The 19,974-nt window shown below is 43.0% G+C and overlaps 1 protein-coding gene across 8 annotated transcripts in view; it reads left to right on the top strand.

Annotated features, from left to right (window-relative positions):
- bahcc1b (BAH domain and coiled-coil containing 1b) overlaps nucleotides 1–19,974 on the top strand; it is a 163,356-nt gene that overhangs the window by 118,150 nt on the left and 25,232 nt on the right. For all 8 annotated transcript variants that reach the window (XM_048169791.1, XM_048169796.1, XM_048169790.1 and 5 more), the window contains 8 exons: nucleotides 3,682–3,804; nucleotides 3,888–5,894; nucleotides 6,575–6,689; nucleotides 6,799–6,989; nucleotides 7,184–7,342; nucleotides 10,791–10,987; nucleotides 11,524–11,878; nucleotides 14,273–15,067. In XM_048169791.1, coding sequence (XP_048025748.1) covers nucleotides 3,682–3,804; nucleotides 3,888–5,894; nucleotides 6,575–6,689; nucleotides 6,799–6,989; nucleotides 7,184–7,342; nucleotides 10,791–10,987; nucleotides 11,524–11,878; nucleotides 14,273–15,067 — 3,942 coding nt within the window. The remainder of the gene's footprint in view (nucleotides 1–3,681; nucleotides 3,805–3,887; nucleotides 5,895–6,574; nucleotides 6,690–6,798; nucleotides 6,990–7,183; nucleotides 7,343–10,790; nucleotides 10,988–11,523; nucleotides 11,879–14,272; nucleotides 15,068–19,974) is intronic.

The following is a 19,974-nucleotide window of genomic DNA, read 5'->3' as shown; positions in this document are numbered from 1 at the left end:
GTGGTAACAATTATTCATGAGACCGTACAATGTATTATATATTGCATTATGAGGCATAATTAATGCATTAAAAATAGTTTTATAATGCATTATAAAAAAAGGCTTTAAGTAAAGTGTTACCAAATTTACTTTTAATGAACAATTATAGTAATATAAAGGAATAGATTATCAAGATGACAAATATTAAATATCTAGTTAAAAGAAATATATAAAAGACATATATATGATTAGAGGGCTGTGTGTGTCTCTGTGTGACTCTATTGTCCTTTTCCAGTATGGACGCATGACATGCGGTGGGTTTTACACTGTACATGGATGTTGAGTTTGTCATGCAAATGACAGGCTGTAATCTGATACGCTTTATTGAACCCTGCATGTAAAGGTATATGATTGTGTCTTGGGTGCCGATGGAGCTGATATTGAGTTACACTTATAGCACTTCTTAATGATTGGTACAGATTGACTTTTTTATTTTATTTTTTATTTTATTTTATTTAATTTGAATTTATTACTGGTACTTTTTCTGTCACTGATTTAGTTGTTTATATTAAACCGTCCTAGCAATAAAGTATTTTGAATTTTAAATTTGAAGTTGACAAAAAGTTCAAATTAGATGTACTAAGAGAGAAAGAAAGAGGTATGGAGTGGCAGTGAATAATTTGTTTATAATTTCTCATAGACTAAAGAGAAAATTACCTCCATAAAAGAAACATTGGCGCTCAGCTCACCCGGGTTAATGTTTTTGTGTAGATGATTGAATAGGTAGTTCTGTGTAGCTCCATTTCTTCTCTATTGCTCTTTTACTCTCTCTCTCTCTTACATACACACACACACACACACACACACACACACACACGACACACCACAGATCCTCTTTGACTTTGTTTGGGATACTGTCCAACACTCCCCACCTGTACTTTTCACTGCTTCTCAGTCTTACAGAACAAAAACAGTGTCTTGGCTTCTGAGCCCAATCTCAGTTTGATCTGGCACACTGAGCTCCTGTGGCTCCATCATTCTTCATTTAGATGAATACAGTTTTCATTCATACTGGGGAACTGTAGTTTACAATAAGTGTGTTTGATTAGTTATGTGTGTGTGTCTCGTCACTCTAGCCTGTAATGGTCTGTGCTGGACTGCATTTATTGCTCATCATTAGAGTGTGATTGCTTTCAGACTGCCGTGCCGCTCTGCTCTAATTGTTGGCATTTAAATTAATTGTGGAACGGAGGGATTGTGGTGATTGTTGCCTCTTCTTCTCTTCTCCCCTCTGGTCTGGCCTCAACTGTGATGGTCTTGCTCTTGTCTGGCCTGTTCAGTTCCCATTTCCTTTTTATCTCCTTTTCGTCTCCTTTTTGAAAGTAAGTTTTTGGGGTTTTTTTGAAAGAAAGAAAGAAAGAAATTAATACTTTTATTTAGCAAACATGCATTAAATTAATTAAAAGTGACATTAAAGATGTCTACATCCAGGAATCCAGGAAAAACAAAAAATCACTGTTCAAAAAAACAAAACAAAAAAAACAGCACTTTTTTAACATTGATAAGAGTAAGAAATGTTTCTTGAGCACCAAATCAGCATAAAAGAATGATTTCTGAAGATCATGTGACACTGAAGACTGGAGTAATGGCTACTGCATTTAACTGTATTGTATTTTTGTTCAATTAATATTGCACTTTCAATTTCTATTTCTCTGTCCCTCGTCTTAGTGCATGTTCACAGTAATTTGTGCGCCTCTCTGTATCTGCGCATGCTGCAGAAGCGTGTATGTGTGTGTGCTCCGCGTAAATGTGTGTCGATAAAATTAAAATTCTGTGGCTGTAGGAAACAGGTGCAGCCAGAAGGCCTGATATTACACATCTGGACTCCCTTGTGATGTCACTGTCAGCAGGACGCTCCACTGGTGTCAATTAGTAGAAGAGGCAGGAGAGGGGGAGATCTCCTTCCCTGCTCCTTTGTCTCTCAATCGCTCTTTCTCTCTTCCAGACACACTCACACATGTACCTACACAGACACTTACGGCCTGTCTTTCTCATAATCTGCCTCTTGAAATGATATGCTCTGTCTCTATCACACTCCCTCGTTCACATCTCTCTTTCTCGCTTTCACCCTCTTGCTCGTTATTGATATATGTGTTACACAAAGGTTTAATTCATGCCCCAAATGTCTGTTACTATAATGAAATTCTTAAAGGTTCGGGAGGTGTGCATTCATCAGTTCCACCAATCACAAAACGGTCAGTCAAGGCTGGTTTATGCTGGTTAATGCTACAGCAGCATAGCCAAGCTGGTTATCAAACCAATTTTAGTGATGCACCAAAATTAAAATTCTGGTCCATACTGATAATTATTTTTCACGTTATGGCTGATAACCCATAAAGAGCTGTTTAAATTTTGTATAAATAAATAAATTAATTAAAAAAATAAAAAATAAAAAAAACATTAAAAAAATGGATATTAATTTTGAAATTTGCTAAATCTTACATTATTAAATGTTATTAAATTATTTGTGTTTGTTAAGATTCATTTTAAGAGAGTGTTAGATGATGCAAAGGTAATCTAAAGTAAAAGAGCATACAAAACTAAATATCCAATATTGACTGCTACTGATAAAAAGTCTCTAATATTGGCTGATGATTGATATGGTACCAATAAAACCTGCACATCCATCTGTCTTTTTCCAGAGTTCCCTATTGTGTCAGGACTGATGGGGTCACGACAGTGTGTGTGTTTTGTAGGCTATGGGACAATGGCTCTGTGGAATGCTGAGGATGAGTATTATGGACTGCTGTTTACTTTGGCCCCGGACCGTTAAACTTTTAACTGCATCCAATTAAACAGTGTGCAAGGACAGGGTGTCTCAAGCAAATACATGCGTAGAGGAAAACACACTCAAAAAGACACCGGGATACTCTCCCTTCACATGGAGTACCATTTCACTGACAGACAGAAACACACTCACACATACACTCACACACATCACAGATGGCTATAATAGCTCTGTGTTGTGGGCGGCTTAAGCATGTGACCCTTGTGTGCCTGGCCATTGACCTCTGCTGGTCTGTGGTTGGGTTTCAGCCATGTGCTTAGTTTACACATAAATACACCCCACTGTAGCCTTCACTATCTCAGGACACAGTTCAGTGTCCTTGAAGATCGGAGTCAGAGACAGAGTCAAGCTGAGCGGCCATTTACCTCTCTCTGTACCAGTAGGATGTGTGTGCATAGCTGTTAAAAGAGCGTCTTGTATTGGTTTGTCTTTGTGTCTCTATATAAATATGTACATACATGTAACTACTTGAATACACCTCTTCTATGAGTGTCTTTTTAAATTAAATAAAATTTTCATAGTTCAGATTGTAAAATGGTGCGACTCCCCAAAAACGTAATAATTCGTGATATTTTTAAAAAAGTTCTTTTTACCTTGAAAATAGTGATTTTGGCTGTAATTTTAAATAATTATAAACAGAAGTTCTAAAAACTCTTGTTTAGATAAGCAACTCATAAATGTCGAGTAAAGAACTGAACTTGTTTGTGCAGGGTTTTCTGGGAAAGGTTGTACCATGCTGTAGGGCTTCATGAACCTGTGTCCAGCCACAGCAAAAGGCCAAAACTGTCACTCTCTTTTGTTACATTTGTTTATCCTGACAATGTTCTCTCCCCTCTCTCCTTTCTCTCTCTCAGCCCCAGGGTATCCCCGCTTTTCAGGGAGTCTAGCCCCCACCTTCCTGTCCATGAGCCCCCTCGATCACCATGGCAACAGCAGCGTACTCTATGGACAGCACCGTTTCTATGACACTCAGAAAGGTGAGTGAGGTTCAATTTCTCCTGTCAAGCAACAGTAAACAGTTTATGTAAAAGTATTTGTCTAAATTTCTTTCTTTTCTAAGATTTCTACCTACGAAGCCTCCCGTCGCAGCCCCACCTTCTCTCCACCAATCACAGCCTCCCACCATTATCTAGGACCGCTCCCGCCCACCCGTTGGACTCCTGCAGTCGTGAGAGGGAACCTGGGAGCACAGCCTCCCAGAAGAGCTCCAAAGAGACGGGTGTAGCGGAGCGAAGAGTAGCACCCGGAGGAAAAGAGAAAGAAAAGAGTAAACAAGAGTCCAAGCAGGATCGTCATCATCATGGTCCTCCCACCCTTCACCACCACCACCACCACCAGCACCATCCACAACACCACCCCCAAGGCCTAGAAGACGACTTCCGGCACAAAGATGACCCCAAGCACCTTAGCTCCTGCCTGCTTAGCACCAAGACCCAGAACGGCTCTGATCCAGGGGCCACAACCAGGGGCTCCCTGCCCAGTTGTGTGGGGCCCGGGGCATCAAGTCTGGGGACTGGCCGGCAGACAAGCGGAGACGGTCATTGTTGCAAGGAGGGGGTTAGTGGAGAAATGCGAATTAGTGAGCCTTCAGACTGTCTTCGCCACAGTGCCATGCTGGGCCATGCCCACCCAGTGCCCTACTCCATGCCCCCTCCCTTGGGCCTAGGCTCTGCCGTGGGAGCATCCTGGCTGCATCCAAGTCATCCGCACCATCATCATCCTCATCATCCCCACCCAGATCTCTTCTGCCCACCACCCCCTGCTCCACTAACCATGCCCACTGCTCAGGAAAAGAGCCTTGGCAGGGACTCTGAGGTGACAGGGCCTACATTTGTGCCCTCTGTGGGGCCACTGGGAGACAAAACCAGTGGACCATTCCAGCTAGGGAACCCTCATTGTCGAGGTGTGGGAGGTGGGATGGTCGGGGGTGGTGCAGGGAAAGAAATGAAAACTCCTGAGAGGAGTAGCAGTGGAAGTCGAACAGCTACCCTACTGCCTCCTCCGAGTAGCTGCCAAAGAAAATCTTCCCAGCAGCAACACGCATATGGCAAAGCAAACAAGAGCCCAGACTGGCCCCCGGGCCCCCATTCACGCACAAACGAGGTTCAGCACAGTCAGAATCAGCATCCACACTCAGCTCGTTCATGTAGTTTGGACAGCAGTGAGGAATCTGATGCCTTCCGTCCCTCTCTGCCACAGGGGACGAAGGGTGGCCACCAAGCTAAGAGTAGCATTTATGCCAGCACTCCACCTTTCCGGGACTGTTCCCACTCAGGTCCGTCGAACAGGGCGTCATCCGAAGGTAAAGGTGCAACAGAGATTGAGTGTACTCTTCAGAGGAACAGTCAGAGAGTTGCACGGATACGTCATCAGCAGCACAGTAACAGGGCTAGCACTGGTGGACAGGGTCCAGAGTTGGAGCCTAGCAACAGCGCACAAGACAAGAAGAAGATGGACTTGGAGTCGGCGTCACAGGGATACGGCGGGCATCAGACCAGCACTCATCCCTCCTGGGAGGTGCGAGGACACCCGGCTCGGCCGGATGAAGAACCGCACAAGGCTTACAACTCTCTGGGTGCTGCTTCCCAGACTTCACGTGGGGACCAAGGTCCTCTTCTCCCTCTAACCGCCCCACAGGAGGCCACACTGGGCCCCCAGGGACCTGAAAGCAATGCCATGAGTAGTCTGATGAAGTACAGCAGCCAGCAACCACTGCTGTTCTCTCAGAAGAGCCCGTTTGGTGGCCTGGGGTGCATCAAGCAGGGGGCAGTAACTGGGGAGAGGAGCGAGAGGAATGAGAGAAGTGACAAAAGTGGAAGCGGTTTGAGCTGTGCTCTACAAGAGGCGAAGCAGACCCTGCCCCCTAGGAGAGCCTCGTCATCTGGGGAGAACGAGCGCTCGGAGCGGGTGGGCAAGGACTCAGGGGAAGCTCAGGGGGAGGGAGAGGTGCGACAGCCCCCTGTAGGGATAGCGGTGGCCGTTGCCAGGCAGAGAGAGCCCCCGTGCCGCCTGCCAGACGGGCATCCCACCCACAGCCACCATAGCAGAGTGATGCCCAGCATGAAGGGTAAGCGACTCTCGACAGGCGGTCTGGTGTGTGTACAAGTGTGTGTTCTGACAAGCTATATATAATTTTTCAGTTTGATGGACAAACTTTTGCAAACTTCACATGCAAAAAACAAACTTGTGATTAAAGGAATGGTCACAAATAAGATTTTTTTGGTTATTAATCCAAACTACTTGTCATCCCTTGATCTTTAGTAGGTGTAACCTTGCCAGATTGTGTTTTTTAGGTGTTACGGTGACTGCCAAATTGCTCTTATATCTTCATTAGGACACAGTGTACAATATCTTCTCAGATAAACACATGCCAATGTTGTACAAATGTAGGATGAAAATTAGTAGCCACCTGTTTAAAATGCTGAATATCTATTACCCAGTCGCAACACCTTGGCTGTGTCTGATACCTGAAAATGCATCTTTTTAAGGCAGTATAAAAAGACATGCCTGACAAGCTAGACATGTCGGAATGCAATAAATGTATTTTTCATTGCCTGTGATATCTCACTCCAGAAGGTGATCTTAAAAAATTACCTTAGGTGTTTTTGAGTCAGTGACCACTGGACAACAAGGCAGGTAGTTGCCTTTGGTTTTAGACACAGCCACTGAGACTTTTGCCACAGGATGGTCTTAGGTTTTTATCAGTGGTGGGTGTTCAGATTGTGGTGCTGAACTGTTTTGTGTTAGGTGTTGGACGCCCAATGTACCCGCTGGAGCGGGAGATGGATGAAGACAGGAAAAGAGTTTGTGAGGAACAGCTTGGACTGCCTCCATTCGACAGAGAGAGAGAACTCCTCCTCAGGTATGGTTTTAAGTCATATGATGTTTCCAAAGATCAACCTGTAGAGTTAGCAGTGTAGTTTTACTGCCTAAGAGAGTAACATTGTGCCATTATGATGGCCTTTCCTCAGGGAAAACAAAGACAGAGTTGAGTTTGCCAGGATCCACCCCTCCAGTAGTTGCCATGGAGATTTGACCTCACACCTTATTGTGCCAGGCGGTAGCCAATTAGGCACTGAGCCATCTGCTCACGCCCACCCCGCCCATCATCACTGGATGCCTCGGACAGGAAGTCCCTCCCTCTGGATGGGTCACTCTTATGGTGAGCAAATGCCATCTGTTTTTACTGTTTTGATGATATTAGATTACAATATACTTCATGGTCTTGTTGAATTTCTGCATGTGTTGTTTAATTAGTTTTACCCTACTAAATAATCAATGAATTGCCCATTAGTATTGAAACTTGAGCTGAAATCATTATTTCATCATTAAGCAGTTTTCCATGTCTCTGTTCAGGTCTCAGTCATGCAGCATTGCACCAGAACTTGACCCCAGGCTTCTCAGCAACCATGCCCAGCCCCTTGCAGCCAGTCTTGCCCCTGCCTCAGGACCCCTCCACCGCCCTAGTGGTATTGCCTACCGAGCCAGCGGCTCACCCTGCTGCCCATCACCTTGGTATATTTCTCAAAATTACTGATATTTTATATATCCCAATTATTTTAATTGTTTGAGTAGTTTTTTTTTAATTAGAATTGTTGTGAATAGTTCATAAAGGGATAAATGACACAAAAATGACCCTTACCTTGTTCCAAGCCCATATGACTGACTTTTTTCCGTGGAACACAAAAGCTGATTTTTGAAGAATCTTCACACAGCTTTTTTCCTCCATACAATGATCAAATAATAGCTAAAATAAATAGAAATTTCATGTTTGGGTGAACTTTTCCTTTAACACCAAGACAGTTACAGCAATTTAATCCGCAACCAGTCTGTCCACTTGTTTTGTTCCAGAATTCTACACTGAATTCCTTCCCCTTGGGTCTAAAGTCCCTTCCCCCTCTGCACAGTTCCATCTCATCCCCTTCTGCCCCTGTATCATTCTGTAATCATTATTGTGAAACGCTTCACTAAGCCAAGCAGGCATTTACAGCACATTGTAGTATGGACTTAATGGGAACAGTTTCACAAGCGGCCCTAATGCACACTCTGAATGCGCAAAGTGGAATTATTCAAACTGTTTAAACAAATTATCATTTCAAGTAGATAGCTTGCGTATTTGACTTTGAGTGTGTATTGGGGGGAAGGGGGGCGTATGCATAGATAAGCGTGTGCGAGTGAGAGAAATGGAGATCTAAAGTCACTGTGTGGGTGTACGTTTCAGGGTCTGTTGGTTTAGATTAAATTTGTATGAATACGTTGTTCGCATGGCAGCAGAATTGGCCCAGGTGGGCTTTTAGGAGTTTGTCTCCTTTGCGTCAATGTGTGGAACCTGAGAAGGCGAGGGGTACAAGGAAAAATAACAATTTAGGGATCAAAATGTTTTGTTTGTTTTGCACAGTGGAACATCTTTTTACTACTTTTTAATTGCCATACAGTAAGGATATATATCAGTTATTGGCCAACATTATTTTTTTAAATGTATTGGTCAATGTCAAATGTCATCTAATGCTCACTTAAAATTTATCTTTAAAAGCACTAATAATTTAATAACATGGTTAAATGTAATCTCTTATTCATATTGTACACTATTATATTTAAAGGGTTAGTTCACCCAAAAATGAAAATTCTGTCATTAATTACTCACCTACATGTCATTCCAAACCTGTAAGACCTTCGTTTATCTTTGGAACTCAAATTAAGATATTTTTGATGAATTCTGAGAGCTCTCTGTCTCCTCCATAGACAGCAATTTAATTACTTTCAAGGCCCAGAAAGATACTAAAGACATCATTAAAATAGCCCATTTGACTATAGTGGTTCAAGCTTAATTTTATGAAGCAACGAGAATACTTTTTGTGCGCAAAAAAAAAAGACTTTATTCAACAATTTCTTCTCTTCTGTGTCATTCTCCTACGCTGTTTATGCTCAGCGCTTCCAGGTTCTACATCAGAATGCCGAATTTTAACACATTCCTACTCTACCTGAACACTTGGTTACTTTAAACCAAAGCAATATTTAGGGATTAGCTCATGCCGGCAGTTTGTGCCATTCTCTGGTACACCATGCTGCCTGAGCAAAGCTAGGATATGGTATACTTAGCATGTCTTTAATGGTTTTAAACTGTATTGCACTGTGCCTTGTCATGCCATGCTGTGTTTGGCTGTGCTATCGTGTCTGCACAGTTCTGGCATTGTGCTTTGATTTGTTGTGCATCTCTGTATGTCTTTTTGCCCTATTATACTGTGCCTTGCCGTGCGGCGCATCATTTCGTGGCTTTTTGCTGTATTGTGCTGTGCTCTGCTGTCCTGTGCTGTGCGCCTCTGTTCGGCATTCCTCCTCCCCACACTGGCTGTGAAATTTAATTAGCTCTCTGCTCCTTAGCGTCACACTCCCCTTTCCGCAACAAAGAAGGGAAGTGCATCCATTGGATCCCTCCCTAGGGAAACATAACCCTGTCCCAGTAATCTTTCCCAAACAAAGGTCCTTGCCATACATCAAGGAAGGAGGGGCGGAGAATATGCAGCATGCAAAACCGAATGGCTGAAAGAAAAACATATTGTGTTGAAATTTCTGTGGGCTGTGGCTCAAGGCTGAGACTAAGTGCTTTGCACAGCTGCGCTTCATCCCTCTACACTCTCTCCCTCACTCTCCCCCTTCCTTCGTCCTTCCTATCTGATCAGCTTGTTTCAGAAATGACCGACTCCTTTCATATCCTGTTCGCTTAGTGATTAAACAGCACAAAAGTGCATCTTTGAAATGCCTAGTCACATGTAGGCAGACTTTGACTTGTAGCATGAAGTCTGATCCACATTTCAGCTTGTCTAGTTAAAGGGATAATTCACACAAAAATGATAATTCTGGCATAATTTACTCACGCTTGTTCAAAAAAAAATATATATTTTTTTTTTCCATATAATGAAAGTCAGTGGGGTTTTTCATTGTATTTTTTCTAAATATCTTTGTCTTCAACAAAAGACAGTAATACTGGTTTGGAACAACATGAGGGTGAGTAAATGACAGAATTTTCATTTTTGGGTGAACTATTGCTTTAACTTGATATTAAGTTCCAAGATTTGATTTGAATAACCTGGCAAACATTACCAAATCCAGTGATTTATTTCATCCTCGCTCATTGTTGCAACCCAGTATCTTGTAAACACAACTTTGTTTCCAGTTAATTAGTGTCAGTCAGTCATATCGAAACTGGCTATTTTAGATAGCAGTTGCTGTTTTTGTATGCAGTATGCATCAGGTGGCCAGTGGGTGTTGCCTTGTGAGGCCGAGACAACGGGTGACCTTAACGCTTCCATGTCTGTCTCCTTTCCTCAAGAGTTTGTCTCTGGGTATAACATCTGTGCTCCTTTTTAAGGCCAACACCCATAACCTAACCCTTATTACTGGCATAATAACCCAACCCAAGCTCTTGTGAATGAGTGAGCCATTTGGGAGTAGACCCTTCTTGCCCGTTCTCAGCAGGCTGTCAGGAAGGTCTTGTCAGAGGAGCCACATTCATGTGACAGTTTGAGACAGCAGCGCTGAATCGTCTTGACTGGCACTGCGGCATGCGCGAGCCAGAGATCAGGCAAGTGTGGCTGGTGAGCTCACTGGTGACCGTCGTTTTGCGTTAATCCGCTGTGGTATGGCCAGGCTAACGGTGAGTGCGGGGGACAGACTATGTAAAAAGGAAGCAGTTTGCATTTCCTCTCTGCCCATGGATTGAGTGTGTTACATGATTAGGAAAGAAATGTGGAAATGTGAGGGGATTTTGTCCCTGCGGACGGAGGATGACTTTTGGAAAGAAAAAAAAGAGTGTGGAAGAAAAGAGGGACGGAAAAGGAGTGGAACCTTATAGGCGTAAATCAATAGGCCTTCAGAGCGATAACTGAGACTTGCCTTGAGGCAAAAGAAAAACCTTTGTTCATTCTTTTCTCATTCCTTTTCTCTTCTCTCTCGCTCTCTGTAGATGTAATGGAGCAGCAGGGACTGTGGCCCCCTGTTTACGGAGCCCGAGGGCCCGCCTCACACATGCAGCATCCCGCTGTCTATTCCCGCACCCAGTTTCTACGACAACAGGAACTCTATGCGCTGCAGCAACATCAGCACCAGCAGCACCGAGCGGTACAGGCAATGGAGCTGGCGCACAGACACAGTCACTCACAGGTAATACATGAAGGAGAAAGCACACATACATGTGGTTAGCCACGTTTCCTCATACCACTCAAGGTGATTCCCCAACAGCTATTTTTCTACTGAAGCCCCACATTTTCAGCAGGCCTACCCAGGGCGCCCGAGGTTATGAAAAGCCTGCTATTCCTGCTCTCAGAAATTCATAGCAGTTATAGCCAAAGAATGACCAACTTTCTATTTCAAAGTGCATTTAAATGTTGGAAGATTTGAAAGAGTGGGATTCTTCTCAGGAACGGGGCAGGATTTAGGCTTTTATCTCACTGCTTTTGAACAAAGAAGCAGAGCAGAATGCAAGTGAACAGTGGATCATTAGCACCCATTGTACTGCGTCCCTGGTGCATGTCGTTACGCAAGAAACCCGAGATGACTGAATCATAACTAGTTCCATGTTAGTATCCTTTTACCACTATAAATGCATTTCAGTTGTGAGAAAACTAGAAATAATGTTGCTGTAGTGTTCTGTGTTATGTAGTCTCTGAAGTCTGTTTGTATTTCCTGTGTTTCTGCAGAGGAAACCTGAGGATCCCCCCATCGATCTGGTTGAGGGATCGTCTGAGCACCGCACGCCCAAGCACACTAAGCCTTTCTCCGTTGGCCCCTCCGCTAAACCTCCCCCCTCCTCCTCGTCCCCAGGGGGCTGCGCCTCTCGTCTTTCGCCCTGCTGTCGCTCGCCCGCCCCGCGGTCCCACCTCAAGAGTACGCCCTGCACGCCCTGCCCTGAGCCCAGCCCGGCTGTGGCTGCCCCTCGTTCCCCAGCGCTCAGCCCCCACGCAACCCCCCACCACCTGCCAAAACCTGCAGAGTCCCAGGATAAGAGGGGTGAGGGCCAGCCGCCACAGGACTACCCTCAGTCGCTGGAGCCTGGTGAGTGGAAAAATGGCAGCATTCATGTTTATTTCAGTAGGATATTTATTCAGTGAACGCATTTAGTGTACTTACAGAAACAAACATTGTGCATTGTGAGGATTTTACCTGTAGATGGGTGCTATTGTGAACATGTGTGGCAGAGTATAGTAACAATATGAAAAGTGTAAACTTGGCTCATTAATATTAATTAGGTATCATAATGTTTGCACAACTCATTTACTGAAAGGCAGATGCTTGTAAGTTAGCGTTAACCAAAATAGCTGAGACTGCCACTTTCGAGATCATTCTGCTTGGTCTTAAAGGGTTAGGGTTAGTCCATAACTTTTTTGGTTAAAAATTATCCAAAATAAATTAGTGAGCAATTACATAACCAATCAGTGTTCAAATCTATCTCCTTACCTTAGCTCGATTCACAATGGTAAGTTTGTAATAATGTTTTAAATAATCTGACTGGTACTGGTAGGATTTTGCTGGAAATACGATTTTGCTGACGTTTGTCTTTGTGTCATTACATCACGTCTGTAAACAGAAAGGAGGAGCCACACATAGCTGCACCTCAGAACATTAGATTAACCTGTGCTGAGGAGCCATGCCGATGCACAACCCATGTAAAGATGATAATTCCGCAAATCACTGCAATTGCAGGTTTCAAACAGAGATGGCGACAAAGAGGCAAAACTTATGGACTGCAACTTTAACATATAAAAATTAATTATTGCACACATCAGTTATGGTAAACGGAAGCTCAAACGTGCTTGCTTGATGTGCGAGCAGCAATGAGGTTAATTCTTGTGTGTTACGGTTGAGCTTCTGTTTATGTTCGCTGATATCATTGGTATGATATATACCACTGGCTGATATAAGCCAATTATAGACAAATTATCAAGGGACCCCCATTTATTTCTAATTGGCATAGCTATTAGAAATAGATTTTCCATAGTAAACTAGTATTTTGTAAGTTATATTTTCCATTTAACTCTTATGAAGTAAAAATAAAAATAATTAGAAATCTTTTAGAACATGAAACATGCTAACATGGGTCAGACAATAAAAAGGCAGTGGACTGGTTTATTTGGAGTATAACCCAGTCTGAAAAAAAGGGGTAAACGGGATAAAGCATAAAATAAAAGCCAAAATAATGTTTGCTACTAATGCGCTTCCTATTCCAATGCCCTCGAATTTGAGTCAGAAAAAAACAGCGACTAGAGTAAAGAGACTGGAACATTTCATTTCATTCTCAAGGTTAGGGTCTTGCCATTGCGTCTGGCTCCACAAACCCCTGGGGGAGAGGGAGTGAAGTGAAGGAGAGAAGGGAAAAAAAAAAGAAGAGAAGAGATGGCCGAGTAGAAAAAAGACCACGGCCACAGGGACAGTCAACAGAAGAGAGAGATATTTTGCCACAGATAAGATACATAGAGCCTTTGAAGGACTTGTTGCCCTTTGATTACTGAAGACAATCAGCCTGTTAATATGAATGGAAGTATAAGCGCTGACTTTTCACTTTGTGTTTGTGTCTTTGCACCATTGTATCCATTTCTGACACATTTGTATGTGCAAGAAAGCGTAGACTCCATGGGGAGTGGCTTGCCGTACGGGGTAGGTGTGAGAGAGACAGACAGAAAACAGTAGGGAGGTCAGTGAGACAGCAGACAGGGCCTCTCTTATCCTTCAGAGGTCCTTGAGTGCTGGCTGGCGGAGGGATATGCATTCATCTGGCGGATGGATACCATCAATAACGCAGCGCTGAGGTGACAGGGCTGGCTGTGCAATCACACCCAGACACCATGCTGTCATCAATATACCCGGCTATGCTGCAGATCTCATATAGACACACACACACACACACACTCACTCTTTCATGCACGCAGCGTTCCCTGCGCAATCGTTTTCACTCGCGTGGCGGACGAGACGAATACACACTCTCACTTAAAGACTAATTTATACACAAACATTCTTCAGTGCACTCTTTCTCTCTCTTGCACACACTGCATCCATAACAACTTGAACATAATTCAATATTCATGGAAAATTCGCTCATGCCTGTGCCATAGCCTTTATGGCGCCGGCTCCATTATGTGTGTGAGTTATACTAGATAAACGCAGCGAATGGTACACACTGTCGCTAATGCTTCTGTATACAGCATATATATCACCCCTCTCTGCACTTCAGCGGCAGGGGGCCGTGCCCCTTAACTGACAAGGTCATATTGTGATGTGTATTACAAATGAATGGTAATGGGTTGCTGGTTCGCTGTGCGCTGAAGTGTGTTTCAGGAGCAGTTAAATCTTTATGCTTGTAATAGAGTGACTTCAAACAAGGTTGAGGAGCCCAAACTAACATCAGTGTTTATGGAAACACTCAATCAGTTTTATTCCCATTTTTTCCTGTAGATCTCCCTCCTGGCTACACTTACCCCGCCATCGCCATGGGTTACAAGGGTGGCCCCTCACCTCAAGAAGTCCAATTGGCTGAGCATGCCAACTTGGAGGCGGAGCAAGCGGAACCTGCAGAACCTGCACCTCAGCCCCACCCCCTTTCTCCCAAAGGGGAGGAGCCTGTTTGCCACACTGGTGTTGGCTCTCCTACTCGAATGTCCCAGGAAGTAGAGGATGTAGCGGAGGAGGGTGGAGTGATAGAAACAGACGGACAGGTGGATGAAGGACAGGTGGATGCCAGTCTCTCACAAACTTCCCTTTGCCCCGTTACTGACTCTACAGTAGCGGACGCCCATCCGGACGGGGCAACCATGATCCCCAATAGCCAGACTAGTGGAATGGAGAGTCCAGCACCAGCTGAAGACAACAAGAAGCAGGATGAGGAGCTACAAGACCCTGTCCAGATTTCTGTGACCACCACCCAGGATTCACAGTCTGTGGAACCTACCGAGCACGACCCAGAGAGGGCCGCTGAGGATGAGTGCGTGTCACCCACTGACTCACCCTCGCCACCTTTCTCCCCCTGCCCCGTGCCCTCTGCCCTGGGCAATCAGTACCCTGGGAGCTGCATTTGGAGCCTGGAGCTACTCATCGCAGCAGCACTGTGTGCCACACGAGATGCCCGTATGACGGCCCCTGTACCTGTGTCTGGGAATGCAGTGGCCCCTAATTATGGCATAGAGTTACTGAGTGAACTGGCAGAGCTGGAGCGATCCCAACAGCAGAGCAACAACACGGGAGAGAATGGAGGTAAGGATGGAACATACACATGTGCCCACCAATATTCAGATTACCAGTTGATCAGTTTGGGTTTTTCAATGGCAGATTGGTAAATTCTTACTCTGCTTTCATTCTATGTGCGAAATATACAATTTTCAGGGGAGTCAGCTTTTGCAAAGGAATTTTTATAGGGTTTTGGCTAGCAACATTGAGGTTCATGAATGAGATGAATCTCCAAAAATTCCCTATAGAATTTCTTTTATAAAAGAACAAAAAGTGCTTGAATGGTCAATAGTTGTTAACAGGCAAACAATTTCTGTTCATGAGCATCTATTTACTGCTGTTGATTCTTTTCCTGTGGTAACTGTTTTAATACCTAAAACATAGTGTGTCATTGTGATATCATGTTAAAGTTGCGATGTAACAGAAGTAGTGACAGATCTTTCCTTCTGTATTGTGATGTACATCTGAGTGAAATGTAGGACGGGGACTTATATCTATTGGTTGTTAAAATGATGGAGGCAGATCTGAGTGTGAGCTTGCAGTCAGTTGTAAGAAAAAGGTGGGGCTAAAGTAGACAAAATGATTGGAGAGGTCGGCATACATCACCAGAGAGAAGCCTGTCGTTTCACCAGAAGATTGAGTTATTACACTTTCATTAAAAATTACACATATTCAAAAAATATATGCAAGGATGAATCATTCGCTATAAGATCACTAATATGCATTTAATAAATAGGAAGGGTGAATTTTAATTGCATGTTGACTTGCTATGCTTAACATTTTGCTTGCTAACTTTTGTGGCTATTGAAACGTGTTCAGAAACAGCAAAAAAAACCCAAAAAAAACAAAGCCGTAGATGAAACTGATTATGATGTAAATCGAAAGCGACCTCTAAATAAATGCTTTTGAGAAATCTTCCACTATTATGTGTGCGAGTTCCTCTCTCCGTTGAACTTGGACTATTGAAATGTGTTGAAATATACTTGCACCTAAAAAAGACCTTTTAAGTATGTACTTAAGAGTACTTTTAAGACCTTACCAAACTTTTATTTGGAGAGTCCTTGTTTATTCGCACCTAAATCTCATTTGGTTACATCCTTCACAATGTACACCATCACCACATCAACTCCCACAGTTTCAGAAGACTGTCCATCTTGTAACATTTCCAGCACCAACAGGTTTACAAAAGGTAGTTAAAAAGCCAGAGAAATGGCCGTTCTGTTCCGTTTTTCTTATCACAATAGAAAGCATGCCCAGTCACACACATGATTTAATTCCTCATCAGTGATTTGCATGAGTGGTCTTGTAGCGCTGTGATACAGGCAGCAGGGGAAGACTACGACGGAGGCTTTCATTTTGTTGTTTTTTTCTCTCCTCACAAAAAGAGGTGCAAAAAATAGGGTTTTCAGCCCAGCCAGATCTCCAGGCTTTGTGTGAAGGAAAGATAACAAAGCCCCCCCCCCCATACCACCATCCCGACAATACGTGCAGAGACACACCGAAATACACACAAACACTAACTCTCAGCTGACCGTCCAGCTTTCCATTTTCATAGGAACCCACACACACTCTCGCTCACTCAGCTGTGCACTAGCTCACACTCCTGCCTTCTTTTCCTGCCTACAGATCAAATGCTCCCCTGTCTTTTGGGGTTCAGCACTTCCTGTGGGAGAGACTAAGACGGAGCAGTGAGGAGGGGGCCGTGTTTTTAAAGGGCTTTAGCCTGTCTTAAAAGGCAGCTCTAATGATAGCTAGTTCCCCCCGGGTCCGTCGGATTGGACTGTGTCCACTCACTCATCCTGAGGGACGGCTCCCCTGCCCCTGCTCCTCAAACCTGTTTGATCACTTTTATAAGCCTCATTTTAGATGGAAAAAAGCCCCGGCGCTTTCCCACAGCTCTCCGAGTCCCACAGTGCGAAGTTGATGAAATAGTAAAAACAGCTGATCTTTTCCCTCTCAGGACGACAGCGTTTTTGTCGGCTAATTAGGCCCCATTGTTGTGAGCGCTGTTTTAAAGGCTTGTTGCTTTTCCAGGGACCGTTTAGGGTCTCCCTGCCAAAGGATGTTTTTATTTACACCAGCATCCTCTAGCAGCTGAGAAATCCCCAACTCTCACACTGCTCAGGAAAAAAATTCTAACCGCATTTGGCGCTGTGCATCGTTTTAGCTGTTTGTGTGTGTGTGTGTGTTTTCTGCCCATATTAAAACAGGAATGTAATCTGCTGTGTAATTCTTGTCTAAGCAAGCTGCACTAAAGGGACTAATAAGAGAATATGATGAAGCTCTTTGCAGTGGGGAAGAAGTCATCAATAAACACGCCCGCCGCTGAATTATTAAAGAACTGGAGGTGAGGCGGCCGCTCGGGCTGTCAGGACCCAGTCTCTCGCCAGCTAAAGATTTCATATGCGATTGGGTTTACTCTTCAGTGATTTACCGATTTGATTTCAAGCATCCTTATCTATGGCAGACGTCTCTGGCGCTCGGCTAACATTCCTTGCGGTGTTATGGGTATTGTGAAGTACAGACAAATAACGTGTGATAAAATTATATAGATTTTGAGAGGTTCTTTGAAGTATTGTTGGTAGTTGTTATTGATTGGTCAGTGATATCACAGTTTTTTTCCACAGATCAGCGTTGTCTGTCTTTTCTCCTTCCCTCTCTCAATGTCTTTTTTGGGCCTCAGCTTTTCCATCCCTCTCATACGTCTTGCTTTCATTCTATCACTCTATCCATATACCGTTCCATGGTCCCCATCGGTTTCATTATGGCATGGCGATGGGCATCGATTTCAAAAAGACCACCACAGGGCTAAAAGTGGCACAATGATTTCAGCCAGGTGGGAAACCAAAGACCCTCCTAGACCCCCATAATCCAGTCTTCTTCGTCTTGTATTTCATTCTTTTTTCTTTCTGTTCACTTGTCTCTCTCACTTTGCGTTTCAGCTGAGAGATTTCCTTCATGCGGCTATAATTCTTTTAAAGCCTGTACAACGTGTCTTTCACTTTTCTCTCTCCTCTCCCTCCCTTTTTAGACAAATCTCACAGAATGGGTCAAAAACATGTCCAGATCACATTTCATAAATATATACATTAGTGCTGTCAAACGATTAATCGTGATTAATCGCATCCAAAATAAAAGTTGGTTTTACATAATATGTATGTATGTACTGTGAATTTTATGTGATTTATGTATATTTAAATACACACACATGCATGAATATATTTAAAAAAAAAATGTTATATTTATATATAATATAAATTATATAAATATATATATACAGAATATACATGGAAATATTTCTTAAATATATACATGCATGTGTATTTATAATAAATATACACAGTACATGCATATATATTATGTAAAAACAAACTTTTATTTTGGATGCGATTAATCGTGATTAATTGTTTGACAGCACTAATATATACTACTTTAACATTTTATATTTTTTCTATTACAATTAAGAACATTTCCCAACCCAATTCTCATTACTGTAAAGCTTAAATGTATTATTATTATAAATTGTGTTTATTCAGTATCTAAAGTAGTAATTCAATGTACAGTAAAGGACATTTTGAAAATTATGGGAAATTAAAAATATTTGTATTTTATATATACTTATTTAAATAAAAAAATAAGCCTATTTTTTAATATATTTTGACATGATCGTTAAGAATTTTTTTTGACCAGTTATTTGTAATGCTAAGAATTGCATTTTATTATTATTATAAATTGTACAGTATTTATTCAGCATGTAAAGTATTAAATCCATATAAATTAAAGAAATGCTTCCATTATGTATTTTTCATTGCTACATATCACCATTTATGATGAGAATCACCAGTGAGTATAATGGGGAAACACTGAGAAAATCTTGTGACACTGAGATTTTGTGGGGAAAATGTGCTTAATTGTCATGAAAAAAATCTTAAGGGGCTGTTCAACCAACTCTTTCTTTTCACTGTTGCAACATCTTGCTATTTTCAGCGTTTTGTGTTATGAGCACCTCGTGTTTAAGTTTATTAATTTAACCCTTTAAAATAATCTTATCTCAAGACGCCTAACCGAGTGATCTTTTTAAGGCTTTATTTTTTAATACAAAAAGTATTTTGTGGTAAATGTGATCTGACAATTTTTGTGAGATTTACAGTTTTCACCACCCTCTTCTCCTGTCCTCTCATTTGGTTTTGATCTCCTCCTGCTCTCTGCCCTCTGCGCACAGGTCTGCTTGTGCACCGTGCATTTCCCCTCGGAGGAGAAAATTGGATTCTTTCCATGTTAGTAATGAGGGGATGTTTGCGAATAAATAGATAGCTCAATAAACACTTTACTTCTTATTGCCTGTCTCCCCTCCCTCGCTCCCTCCCTCCCTCCCTCTTTTCCCCCCTTACTCAGTCTCTCTCCTCGCCGATCTCATACTGTGCCCCTGCCTTGCAGTGACGCAACAGAATAGCGAGCTGTGGATGCCCGCTAACACAGACACAGACGCTCACACATACACACTCATGCAGTCTTCTCAGTATCCCCAAGCCAGCTTTAGCTGTCATGAATATTCAAGCCTCATTGGCTGAGTGGAGACTGAGCATGTGGCCTGCCCTAATGACAGTGATAAATGTTGAGAATTCGCCCTTCTTCATCTCTCTCTCTCTCTTTTCCCCCCCGCTCTCTCTCTCTTTCTCTCTGTAACATGGCTCCTGGCATCTAAGCCTCATGTACAGAGATAAGCTCTCTGGTTAATAGCTATCATCATTGCTCATTCAGCCTCTGAAAGCACAAAGTGCTGTCAGGAAACAGCGGCGTGCTTAGAGGCGGCTTTGTACCGTTTGAGGCTTTCCTCTTTCTCGCTCTCTCTCTCTCTCTTCCACTCTTTTTTTATTTTTGCTTCTTCACAGGTTTTTTTATGCTTGCATCTACTGGGACAGGCTGGATGTCTG

Source organism: Megalobrama amblycephala, linkage group LG20 (genome assembly GCF_018812025.1).
Source record: "Megalobrama amblycephala isolate DHTTF-2021 linkage group LG20, ASM1881202v1, whole genome shotgun sequence".
NCBI lineage: Eukaryota > Metazoa > Chordata > Actinopteri > Cypriniformes > Xenocyprididae > Megalobrama > Megalobrama amblycephala.
This window is presented reverse-complemented; position numbering and strand designations above follow the sequence as displayed.